We start from the raw sequence: 13,909 nt of genomic DNA, 5'->3' as shown, positions 1-13,909 counted from the left end.
GGTGGTGTCCACATTATAAACAAACAAAAGCTTAAATATATTTACTCGCTCATCTAACCCAATGTGCGGTGACAGTAGCTCCATTAGCTGTTGGCCCGGTGATCATTTGGTGCTTGGCAGAAGACAGAGGGGGAGGGGGCAAATACTTTCATTTCACACTCTTGTTTTAGTTCCAGAGCCAGCCATGTCGAGGCAAACAAAACGTTGCAAAAATAAATGAATACATGTTAAAAGTGAAATTGATTGTTGAGTTTCTTGTCCACTGAGTACTTGGACATGTTTTTAGGGTTTGTTACTTAAATTTTAGTGCGTCTGCCAAATATGTAAGCGATGAGCACAAGTGAAACCTACATCATCACCCAGGAAAAATTAAAGACCTGACTTCTTACGGGAAATCCACTTTCTTCAACGATAGATATAGTTCTGCCGAACCATGACTTGAAAAATTAAGATGCTTCCGATGTCTTGTAAAATGAAAAGTCCTAAAAAACATCCTCTCTTTTCATAAAGCTTCTCACAAAACATTTAAAATTTAACCCTTTTGCCAAGGAATTAAACTAACAATACACGACATTTGGTAATACCAACTGAATCATTTCTTCAAAAGAAACTTGCTTAACTTAACTTTTGGTTTGCGTCTAAAATGGCAAAATACAAATCTGAAGGAAAAGGTTTAATGAAGTAGATACGGCAGCCACAGTGTACCCTACTATGACAATACCTCACTTTAATAAGAAATTTAAAAACAGCGATTCCCAAATTCATATACAATCCAATACAATCAAAATTGACTAACAAGAATGCTGCTTCTTTAAAATAAAGGCATTTGTATGGAACTTTCTAGCTTTAGATCTACGTTCTATAAAATTAAAATTAGGACAGAGGTTCCACTTATCTAATTGTCATTCTTGATTTGCAAATATTAACAAAACGAACCATTTACAAATAAATTTCAACATAAAAATTCAAATTATAACGAATACATCAAAGCAAAAAGGGATTTCTTATTACAAAAAAAAAAAAAAACGTTAAACCAATGATAAAAAAATGCTACATATAAGTCTTAGTCTATATTTGAAGATTTTTTTATCTTTAATCCCCAGATTCAATTTCTCAGTTAATTTGAAGACTATATTTTTTTTGATAAAATTCTTTTTCTTTGTTTGACAATAGTTCGAACGCTTGTCATAAATTCGGATTTAAGGTATTTTTCTTTAAAGGCATTTTTTCTTTAAAATTTTATCCAGACATTCCATAATATTCTTCTGATGCGAAATTTTTTTCAAACTAATTTTTCACAGCGAAAGCAAATCTCATACGATATTCGTTTGTCAAACGCTTCGTTTGGGTGGAAAAACATTAATGTATAAGATATTTTAACTTACTAATACTAATATGTTTCCCCAATATAATATTGACAGAAAATGATCTAAATCAAATTACTTTCAAGACTAGTAATTCTGAGAAATTTCCTTTTCAACATTCAAGTTTAAGTGCCTTTGTTTTGAAATTCAGACACCACCACTATTATGTCATATTCCTAAAGTCGCACATAAAATCATTTGTAAGTACGCTTTGATGTTGAATGTCTGGGAATTTGCTTTGAAATTGTTGAGAGCCAAGGAAAAGTGAGTCTTTCGAAATGTTCATCATAAAAACGTCAAAATTTTCCCAAACAAAAGCCCCTGTCAAGAAGCAAAAGAAGACATTGCCTCAAATGGTCATTTTCCCCCTTACAATATTCATTTTAAATATGTAATTAAGTAAACATTGCGAGTGGTGTTATCTAACCGAAATGGTAATATAAAAGCCCTTAAATTATGGACACAACCCCGTTTTGGACCAAACCAAGCGACCAACACTCACAATTGAATTAAAATTTCAATTTGAAAAAGAAGTCATAGACGAAGGCGAAGACGTGGTCGTGGTCTATGGTCATAGAAATAAAAGCTAACACTCTCACTTTTCATAGTTCGGTATCTCGAAACCACCAAATCCCATGTAATCACCATGTTGACAAGTAATTACCACTGCCGGTACTGCCGTATCGCAATCTGCGGTTACTGATGTGCCACAAGTGATTGTGCCATTACCAACCACTACAAAACTGACCATCAGAGCAATGCTGAATAAACATTGCATACACCTTTAGTCCACTCCTAAGGAAAGAAAGTGAAAATACTCCCGTACTTCATCTGTTGTTATTTTGGTCTGTTGTTCATTATTTGGAACTTCTTGAATGACACTTGGACGACAGACAAATCCATCAAATGGCGTTGAGAAAAATACAACAGAGACAAACGATATTCGCCTAAGCCCATGTATGCATACTCCACTTTATTTGCTACCACTTGAAACGGCTTGAAGATTGGTCTTGAAATACAGGAGAGGTGATGGTGTGCACTTGATCGTTTTATTTAGCCTTAGGAATGTTAGAATGATAACCGACATTATACCCGTCAAAAAGAGCAACAATATGACAAGTGTCCAAACACATACACATTTCAACAAATTTAATTTATTGAATTCAAACAAACTAAATCAAATTTGAATAAATAAGTTAAATTGTAGTAAGTTCAGTTAAAGAAAACTGAAAACTTTTTCTGTCTTGGGTATTTCCACAGTTTCACAGTTTTCACTCACAAAACAGCCAAATAAAATCTAATCACATAAATCTTGTTTCACTTTATATGACAATAAAAATAAATTCATGTTTTGACATGAAGATATTTGCAAACGAAAATTGTGTATAAAAATTTCTAAGGTCTATTAACTTTTTGGCAAAGATATTTCAAATAAACCTACTCTAGATTTAATGGTAACATGAATTTGGACTAGGACCCTTACTCATTCAATCACTCTCTCTCTATCTATCTCTCTCTGGCTGCACGCAATTATAGCCATGCATAATTTAATTCAGTTCACGTATGGATCATTGCCTTTTTTAATTGGCAATAGATCTCTCTTGTGGTAAAAAAAATAAACCTGACACATATATGTGACATTCGCACAACAACTGTAGATAATAGTCGGATTTCCGAAAATAAGGAAATGCACATAAAACGAAGCCAGCAGCATCAGTAACACACTACATAGTGTGAGTAATACGGTTTGTTTCAAAATGTAGTAGTGGCCGAGAGAGAGAGTGAAAGAATGCAGAGAAAAGAGAGTTGGTTAGTTAACATAGGAAGTTGAAATAACATAACCGTATGCTGTTAACATGGCTTAGACTCCCAGCTCAAAATATAGTCAATCCCAAGGTAAACGATTCAGTTGAGAAACAGATAGCGTTGAATACGGTCATGTGGGCGCGGCGTTAAGTGTTTTTGAAGTTGCGTGCATTTCCCCCTAATCTACATAAAAACGAACGAACGGTAACCGTTAATTACAATTTCATGATACAATTGAAGAAGAGAAAGAAGAAATAAAAGAACTATCATAAGAAAAATAAAGTGCATCCATTAATGGTAATCGAAGCATATGGAGACACAGTGAAGTGTGTATGACCAATAGGGGAACGAATAAGATTTTGGATTTTATGCGTGTGCCGATTTTGGGACTTTGGAAAAACTCTGCTCCAAAAAAAAAAAACAAAAACAAACGAAACCGGGCATTTTATTGTTGCTACCGTTGAGGGATCTTTGAACAATCAATCGCTGCTACTGCCGCATCTCGAGATGGCCAAAAACAACAATGGCATTCGACACTCAACTTACTGAGTCTCAATAGTCGTGTGCTTGCTGGAGCGCTCCATGTCTAAAGTGAAAGTTTGTTAAGCATAAAATTCGAAGTCCGTTATCTTTTTTACTTTGCTTTGCACACACAAGCGGTGGAGGCAGCAGCAGCGCATACATTGCTCACAAACGGCTCCAAGCACGACAATAGTAACAGTAGACAAGAATGCCTTAATGTTGGTCAACGCTTAGACATTTACTTGCTCAACGTCCAAGCGAATGGACGTCCGAATTAAAATCAACGGTCGGTGGTTCAAAACGTAACTTTAATACAACCATAAGTGCCACACATTGACGACATTGACGTTTTTCGCCGTAGTGTTTTGGTTTTTGATGTACAACAGGTGTATGTAAATTGGACAAACACGAGTTTTTGACAGCGAAAGACGGACAGACAGAGTGTGGTTTATAGCTCACAATATTTTAGTGCGTGTACTTCATTCGTAAAGAATCGTCGGAAATATTGATAAATTTGTTTTCCAGTGTGAAATATTTCTAAAGAATTTAAAAGACAAAAAAATCGAAAATTCATAATTTGTGCGCGTGTGTATCGGTGGCAATAATTAAAAAAGGAAGAAACAAAATAAAATAAAAAGTGCAGAAAAACACAACCAATATTGCAAAAAAAAAAATAAGAAACTAAATGCTTGAATTTTCTTTGAGAATTTCTCTGTCATTAGAAAGAAACAAAAAAAAAAGAAATAAAAATTGCAATGCAACGAATTCTTAAAGAAAACAACAACATGATAATTGTGCGTGTGCTCTGAAAGCATAGCGATACACACACATACATACCGCCATCAAAGAAAAACCAAACAAGTTTATTGCCCAAGTCTTTTGTTTTGCTCGAGCTAATTTCAAGAACATTAACCAACACTAACTGAATTTGCATTGTTGCTAATCTCAATCGAATCAAGGATTAGCAACAATAAATCTTATCGTATTTTTTCACAGATTCATTTCTATTTTAGTTAGTGTCATATTAAGTTAGCCCATAAAAAATAGAAACAAGGATATGTCAAGGATAAACATCAAAAGATCGCCTACGGGGCGATCCTGTCATCTGAACCTGCTGCCTGTGACACATTTAGCAGTTATATTTATTGTGTTGACATCTTTAGCACATAACGTCAATGGATTTAGGACTACCAACGGAGGTGAGTATCAAGAGTTTGACGAGTCTCTGAACGCCGGTTCAACCTGTTGTTCTTGTTGTTCGAAAGCGCTATATCGTTAACATTCTCTCTTCAAATCTGTAAACCAAAAAGAATGCATGACATACAATCCAAAGACCAGAGAGAAGCAACGATATAGTGCCGTATGTGTATCATGGCATAATTTTAATAATAAACTCTTGAAAGAAATTATTCGAAACAACATAAATAACAAAATACAGACCTAGTTGTTAGTTGCTGACAATTGGCAGCCACTGTTGGAAATTTTGTATGCTTAGCTTAGCTCAACTTGGCTCAATTCAATACAGCTTAACTCTCTGTTGTTGGCTGGATGGTAGGTTTGTTCGTTGCTTGTTTGTCTGGTTTCAATATCGCATTGTGCAAATTGTTTATTATTATTTTTTTCTCTTTTTGTTGGCACACAAACCGTTTGTGTGTGTCATTGTTGTCCTCATTGACGGTGATGGTGACGATAATGATGATGATGATCATCGTCGTGATCATCTTCTTGACTAACATGTTGGTAGTGAAAGCTCTTTTGGCCTTTGTTTTCAATGCCTCTCTCCACCAACAATCCCAACTCAAGGCATATATGTCTATAACTCTAATTTCTACCACTTTCCATATACCTTCCAATATGCATGCATGCATGAAACACTTCATTCTCGTTGAATTCCAAAGCTTCTTTGCTAAATAGGATGCAATTGCAAGATAATTAATCTATTTTAAAACAAAAATTAATTTCCTAATTATCAATTTAATAACAAAATAGTGAAATAAGCACTCAAATAAAGTTCTAAGAGACGAGTTTTTTATATATAACATAGAAATATAAAATAATAAAGTACAAATTAATCTTTGCACAGGTCCAGTTTCAACTTTTGCAAGGATCAACTTTTCAGATTTTTTTAAAAAATTGGATCGTATTTTCAATGCCGTTTTTCTACATTATTACTCGATTTTTGACAAGGTAATAGCTCACTTGGCATTATTGTGATTGCTCAAGAAGATTTTTCAAACTAAATTTGGGGTTGCAATGTGAAGTACACTATTAGATTAGCCTTTTCTAGAATATATCGGGTTTCTCATTCCTTCCTCAATCTACAACAAGTATTGTAAGGTATGTACTACATTTGGGGGCAACCAATTTAAGATTTTGGGTGATACATTTGAAAAATTTTTCCTTTATCTAATACTAGGTACTACTTTTACTAGCACTGTCAATATGACGCTCTCTTTTACCACTTTTTTACTAAGTTTTACCAGACATTTTTTCGAGTAGAAGTCGTTTCGTCTATGTATGCCAAAAGATCAATCGATTGACAATATTTTATATTTACAAACAACATTTTTTTCTGAGATAATTTTGTGAAATTTATCAAATTAATTACTTTTACTATGAGTAAAGTAAATGAACGCAATTAATATTTCTTTCGGCTTGGTGTCATAAAAACACTCTCTATATGATTTCTTAAATATAGGTTAAGAATTGCGACTTCTACACACTCCGAAAAAAATATATAGTCGTAAATTTCGGGGCAATTTACACAATGGCAAGGACAAATTTCTTTAAAGTAAATAACTCTATAATCTTTACTTAATTTGGGTCCGTCCATTAAAGTTGCATGACTTTGACGTAAGGTATATTTTTCTTAAAGCAAAGAAACACATTTTTGTTTTAAAGAAATAATCTTACAATTATCAGTGATATTGAATTTTTGGATTAAAGATAAAGAAACTTATATAAAAATAGCCTATATTTATTTTTGGGAATGTTCATATTTGTTTTAAAGTTTTTTTTAACTGTCATTTATTTGTACGTGAATATATCACAAATAGAAAATTGTTTATCCTAATATTAATGTTTTAATCTAATATTTAAACAATATATTAGTCCCTCTAAAATGTCTTTATTTTAAAGAAGCCGAATAATTGGGTCAGAGTCAACACCAAAATCCTTAAGGTAAGGTCAAAATCTTTGGATCGTTGATTGTATCTTGTGAGCACGAAAGAGTTGTTCAGACGGGCTACACCAACACAGGGCTTAATTCGAACACTACATTTATCTGATCAGAGCTCAATACAGTAAACCCTCGATTTACGTCTTGATTGGTTCCGGAATTTGACGACATAAAAAAATAACAATTCATTATTCAAAAATATCGGTTTAAAAATTATGTTCATAAACCAATGAAAAACCGGTAAGTTATACATATATCAAAAAACATCGCCACTACGACAATTGCGTTATATACGCAATATCAATCAGAATTTGACGAATTTTTGGTAAGAATTTCAGAAATAAATGTTCATCATCGTTGGTACTTACAATATTCCCTCGATTTACGTCGTGATTGGTTCCGGAATTTGACGACGTTAATCGAAACGACGTAAACCGAATTAAAAATTGCTCAGTGTGTGTACATAATAAAAAAACTTCAAAAATAAAGGCAATTCAGTAAGAATTTCAGAAAAAAAATGTTTCGATGTCATCATCGTTGATACTTATTGTACTTATGGAAGGCGTTTTTATAATGTGGGCAAAAAAGTCGACGACGTAAATCGAATGGCGACGTAAATCGAAGTTTGAAGGAACAAAAAATTTGACGACGTAAATCGAAACAACGTAAACCGAGACAACGTAAATCGAGGGTTTACTGTATTTCACTTATGGAAGGCGTTTCTGATAAAGTTGGCAAAACAATAGACGACGTAAATCGAATGGCGTCGTAAATCGAAGTTGGATGGAACAAACAATTTGACGACATAAATCGAAACAACGTAAACAGAGGCGACGTAAATTGAGGAATTACTGTATTGACTGATATAATTATATTAAGTTCTATATATTAGATACGTTGTACAATATTGCCATTTACCCTAAAAAAAATCGCTTCTGTAACATATACTCTCACATTCTGCTTCAAGCATATATATTTTCAGGATTGGTCCAAACAAAATATTGTTTGTATTGTTCAAACATATTATATTTCACCTTAGGAATACACTGGTAGAAAAAAAAACTTTTAATGAAATTTCGTTGTGTGTATATATATTTAAGGCCCCAATTAGTTACTTCCATTTTTTTACTTGCGGCAAACTCTCTCGGTCTCTCTTTCTAAACACATATATGTTTATAGCCAATTTCTAAATTATTGCACGCAAAGAAAAAAAACGTTTGGAAAACGTGTACCGAAAACGTTTTTCTTTTGTTAGAGTTTTTTGAATTGCCTCGAAAATTTTAAACTTTTATCACCAAAAAAATTCGTTTGTTACAAAATTTTTATTTTTTCAATAAAAAATAATTTTTGAACCAACAACACAGTTCATTTCGTTTATATCAAGCATTGTTCTTTTCTGACTTTAAGTCTTTAATAAAACACACTTTACAGTTCATAGTAAAAATTTAATATAATAGTATGTAATGTTGAACATCTTTTCGGAATCTTCCGACATATCTGGAATATATGTAAAAAAAAACAACAAAAAAAACTTTTTGGTGTTCTGTCGAAGCAGGGATCGAACCACTGCTCCACGGCGCCCAACTAAATGTATGTTTCTGTTGAATAAAGTTTGTTTAATCGGCTCGTGGGCGCCGCAAGCTATGCTGACAAGCTATTGATGACAATAACAGCTACATATCTCAGTGGATAGTGTGTAGGCTTACAAATTGCATGGGCCGTGGTTCGATTCTCGGTCCAGGCGAAAGGTAAAATGTAAAAAATTTATAAAATCGAATAATATCTTCTACATCGTTTGTATTGCAGAAAAAGGTGCTAAGAACTCAAAAACCTCGTGGAAGTAAGAAAGATGGAAGGGAAAATGCAAATAGCCAGAAAAGGTTTTTTTTTTTTGAGTTAGTCTTTATGAAATTGTTTTTACATCCTTGAAAAGAATAAACGTTTATCACAAAAATTATATACTTTTCTTCCAAATAAATTTCCTTACAGCGAAAAGCAAATGAGAAACAAACTTTATTTGTCTAAAATTTCGTTTGTCAGGAAAGAATTATTTTTTTGCGTGTGGATGTTTGCATCCACACATATAATATATATAAACAAATATAACATATACATATGCCGCAAACATGTTATGCTAGTTTATGAACATTATAGGTTTTCATTTAAAAATAATGTGCTAAAATTTTGAATTCCAAACATATAATTTTTACACCCAAGCATGTGAAAAACAGTCTTTTTCGTCCGTGTATACTCCTGTATCTGGTTATATGTAATTAATACCGTATAATAAGATCCCTCAAATTTTACACGAGTAATTAGCAGAGCTCTTTTTTGATATGTGTCTGATTTCGTCTGACTTTTTGAGCTTAATAGTTTTGTGCGGCTTCATTTGATCAAAAAAGAATATCAAATTATTTTTACTCTACCGGCCCTGTACGAAGTATTGAAGTTCACGATCAACGGCATCGTAAAATGCTATTTATAGTTATTGAAATTTCATTCGTTCGCCATTATTATTAGATGTCAGTTATAGATTCCATCATTGCTTCCAATGCCTTGCGAAAACTCAATAGATGTTAACCAAGGAGAAAACAGCTTACTACAAGTTTTTTTTTTATTTGAGTTCAGCATTAACACTAAACACAAATTTATTTTCCATGAAGGAGCTGGCAAATCGCGATTTATGGAAATTTTTATTTACCAAAATTAGCAAAATATCTCTTGATAACTTATATACAGCACACACAGACACTCTTGACTACTTTGAATAAAAAATGGACACAAACAAAGAAAAATACCGTATCCGGATAATACACAAACATGATCTCCCCCTTGTTTAAAAAATCGCAACTCCCATAGATTCATTTATGGATCAATGGCTTATACACAAAAAGATAGAAAGTAACGTAGAAACTGTCATAGCAATCACATGAATATCTGAAAGTGTTGTAATGTTAAACTTTTTTTGGTGCAAGGACAATTTCTTTTGAATTTCAAAAATATTTGATTAATTTTCGATATGGCTGTACAAACTGTACATACTTCTAGAAAAACTGTGCATATAATATTCGATAAGCTGTACAAGTATGTCCTTATTGTTTTTTATTTAATAATTTAAACAGTCTTTGTACAGACTTATAAAGTAAATCTTATTATCTAGAAAAAGTGTACATTCAATATTTGAGCAAATACATTCATCGGAACAGATAAGTCAACATCAAACCAAAAAAAATCTGATTCAATCACGAAATTAAAATGATAGAATGTTTTAATTGGACATAAAAAAATTCTTGATTAAAAGATTAATTGATTGCATTAGTAAATTTCAATTAATTTTTTATTTGATTCAATTAAAAATTTACTTGATTGCAAAACTCAAATATTTTCAATAACTTTCTTAATTGACTAAGTGTTTTTAGTTTGATTAAAAATTAATTGTTTGAAATAATTTTTTAATTAAAAATTTAAAAAAAAAATCTGGCCTTTTTTAACTGAGTGAGTCTTCCGAGTTTGATTAACAAATTAATTGTATCAATTAATTTATTAATTGAAAAAATCTCAACTTGAATCAACTTTTTAATTGGAAATATTTTGGTGATATTTTTTCGATGTTACGATTAAAACGTATTAAATTAATAACATTAGTAATAGGCGCATTGCATGCAGAATTATTCCAATTAGAAAAATATTCGCGAAGCAAAACAGAACAATCAATATTACCATTTGTTATCCTATTCTCAATTACATACAATTTTAATCTTAGCTTATTTCCTGTTCATCTATATCAAAATTGTCCACTTTGCTCTTAATTATAATTTTACACTATTCAGCTACCTTGTTTGTTCTGATTACGTTCACACTACTTAGACTTTTAATGGTAAATTAACTTCTTTTCACGCTTTCAATGTTTTACGTGAGAGCATAGCACCTCCGTTCATATAAATAGCACTAACACAATATATTGATACCTCGATTTTCAATTTCGAAAAGAAATGAATAGAGTAATGATTTATCATTTTTTTTTTGTCGTTTAAACCAATGATCTTGAATTTGTGGTTTGAAAATGGGGGAACAACTGGCATGATTATTTTATTTCAACACGACCTAACCCAACTTGTGTGAGCTAGTAAAGAATAATGGCCTTGGACCCTATTCAATCATAAAGACTATATGCATATGATCGTTTAGTTTCTATAGAATCTAGAACCCAACTTGTGTGAGCTAGTAAAGACAAATGGCCTTGGACCCTATTCAATCATAAAGACTATATGCATATGATCGTTTAGTTTCTATAGAATCTAGAAAAAAATTACGAGCACTAAATTATTCTAAAGTAGAAGATTGTGTAAAACACATTTGTTTTAAAGAAAATTTGGTTTCTTAAAACACCAATTTTTTTGGTTATATGGATTATACATTTTATGTTGTATGGAGTCGTTCAATTCGTTATTCAATGTAGTAAAGGTGAAGTAGATGGTGATGTCTTCGTAAATCCAATTGTGTGGTGTGCTAGAGATTTGAACAGACATTTACTCTCACTCCATAGAAGAAGATATCATTGAATTTTTACATGGTTCTTACACCTTTTATGTGTCACATTCAATTACACATTGTCAGAGAGCGGGTAGTGTTGTCATTTGCCATGGTATGATTTTTTCTCCACCATTTCATTTCACTTCACTACACTACTTTTCTTTTTGTTTGAATTCTTTAGGGTTTTGTTTTTTTATATATATTTTTTGGCTAATAATTCTTGTCGTGCTAGATGGCTGGAACGTGTGAATATGATTGTTGTGATATGACACTTTTAGCTGTCGTTCATCATTTTCTATTTACTGACAATGTTGATGGTGATGATGATCTTGTTTTCTTCATTCATATCACTTTTGTGGCTTTAATAGCTGTCATAGTTTAGTTCGACCATAGTGTCTTCTTTGGCAGCTTAAACGCAAAAGGGATGATAGCTTACTGGTTTGAGGTGATGAGTGATGAGAACAATGGCAAGTGGTAACGATACAATTAAACAATTTTTGTTAGGAACTACTAGACAACAATAACATGAAAAAATGTTTTTTATGTGCCTACAACAAGTGTATATCTGTGTGATGTATAATGTAATTAAGTGTGTGTGTGTGAGGTGTGTATGTATGGACATAATTCGAGTATGAACTGATGTGCAAGCGAATATAAAGAAAACATTGTTAAGGTGAAAATTTCATTGGTCCCCTATTCAAGCAACTCTCACTATTCTTTTGTACGCCTTTAAATTGTCAACGAAAAAACTTTTAAATATGTGGCTATTATTACTCCTATTGTTGTGATTGTCGGTTTTGTACTGGGCCGTTTCAGTTTAAGTGGCAACTTTGATGTCATCGATTCATAATTGATACAGCGGAAATTATAGTTTTCTGCATATTGGTTTTTCTTTCACTCAATGTCCAAGTGAATTTCTTATAACACATTATTATTTTTTTTATAATATAATTCCGAATAATTCCGAACAAACCAGATTCCTAAAAACAGGTTAAACTAAGATGGCGTTGATACGATAGTGATACGTAAATGTTAGAAGGATTGTTATAAAGGCCCGCCTATGTGTATTCACCAATTTCATTAAAAGCCTAGGTCGCAATTTTTGTAAAACGGCACAAAACGTAAGATGTACATCTTTTGAACATGATGCTGCAACTATGTTGAACCCATCTGAAAACCACATTTTCTCTAAGCTGATATTTTCCCGGCGACGATAACATTCCTCATTTGTGTCATATTTGTGGCCGGAGGATCATTTTTCCAATTTTCGAAACAAGCAAACAATCGCTAGGGACTAATTCTGGAAAATAAGATGGATGGGCCTGATGAATGTTTTTTGTCATTACGGGTAACGAAGTTGAAGTTTGTAAACGTGTTAACTACAACTTAAAACTTCGTGTTAACTACAACTTCAACTTCGGACTCGATTTCAAGAATAATTTTGTAATTTTTGAAGAAATGTCAGTCCAAACGACACTAATGTGCAATTGTTGTTGTGAATTACTTAACACACATTTACCTGAAAGAGTTAGAGAAATTAGTCGGAGCAGGCGCGCCTGGTTCACGCCTGAGATTAGGGCTGCTATTTGGCTTTTAGGGATTTGGCTTATATGGGCATATATGGAGAATAAGACTGCTAGAAATAAGGATATATACAATGGATACAGAGCTGAGGCTCGAAGAATGATTAGACGTGCGAAAAGGGAGTATGGCGAGCGCCTTTTTGGTGGCGTTAACAGTCCTCGAGACTTTTGGTCTAGAATGAGGAATGCTGGTGCTTCCAAATCGGACTCGTATAGCTGTGATATTGATCCTGACGATTTGAATATATGTTTTATTTCCGTGTCGTCTTCTTCTTCTAGTTTCAGTAGTCCTAATTATCCTGACCGTAGTGATGACTTTAATTTTCGATGTGTTGATGAATATGAGATTTTTTGTGCAATATCTAGTATTAAGTCGAATGCGACAGGTCATGGTTCTATACCGGTGAAATGTATTAAATTGATTTATCCATTTATTTCCCGACATCTTCTACATTTTTCAATACGATTATGATGACTGGAATATTCCCTGCGAATTGGAAGATGGCTAAGGTATTTCCTCTACAGAAAAAGGTACTTATGGCAAGGAATGCTCAGACTTTAGACCGATTTGTGTCCTACCTGCTTTGTCTAAGGCGTTTGAAATAATTCTTAAGGATCAGATGTGTGCATATCTTGAATCGCACTCCCACCATAGCACAACTTCTTTAATGATTCACGTCACGGACAAACTAAGACGATCTTTAGACCGTAGGAATCCGGGTATACTTGCAATATTAGATCTAAGTAAGGCGTTTAATTCTGTTGACCACACTATTCTCTTAAATAAGCTTTTTTTCTCAGTTCAGTTTTTCGCACTATTCATGTATGTTAATTTGTTCTTTCTTTTCGGATCGATCGCAGTTTGTGATATCTAATGGTCGATCATCTGGGACTCGTGCAATACACTATGGTGTCCCGCAAGG

The 13,909-nt window shown here is 32.9% G+C and overlaps 1 protein-coding gene across 1 annotated transcript in view; it reads left to right on the top strand.

Moving 5' to 3' along the window:
- The window catches only part of LOC142240175 (serine protease filzig-like), a 92,581-nt gene that overhangs the window by 57,490 nt on the left and 21,182 nt on the right, over window positions 1-13,909 (top strand). Inside the window, exon 10 of the mRNA XM_075311876.1 lies at window positions 4,726-4,891. Coding sequence (XP_075167991.1) covers window positions 4,726-4,891 — 166 coding nt within the window. The remainder of the gene's footprint in view (window positions 1-4,725; window positions 4,892-13,909) is intronic.

The sequence above is a fragment of the Haematobia irritans genome, chromosome 5, assembly GCF_050003625.1.
Source record: "Haematobia irritans isolate KBUSLIRL chromosome 5, ASM5000362v1, whole genome shotgun sequence".
Classification (NCBI taxonomy): Eukaryota; Metazoa; Arthropoda; class Insecta; order Diptera; family Muscidae; genus Haematobia; species Haematobia irritans.
This window is presented reverse-complemented; position numbering and strand designations above follow the sequence as displayed.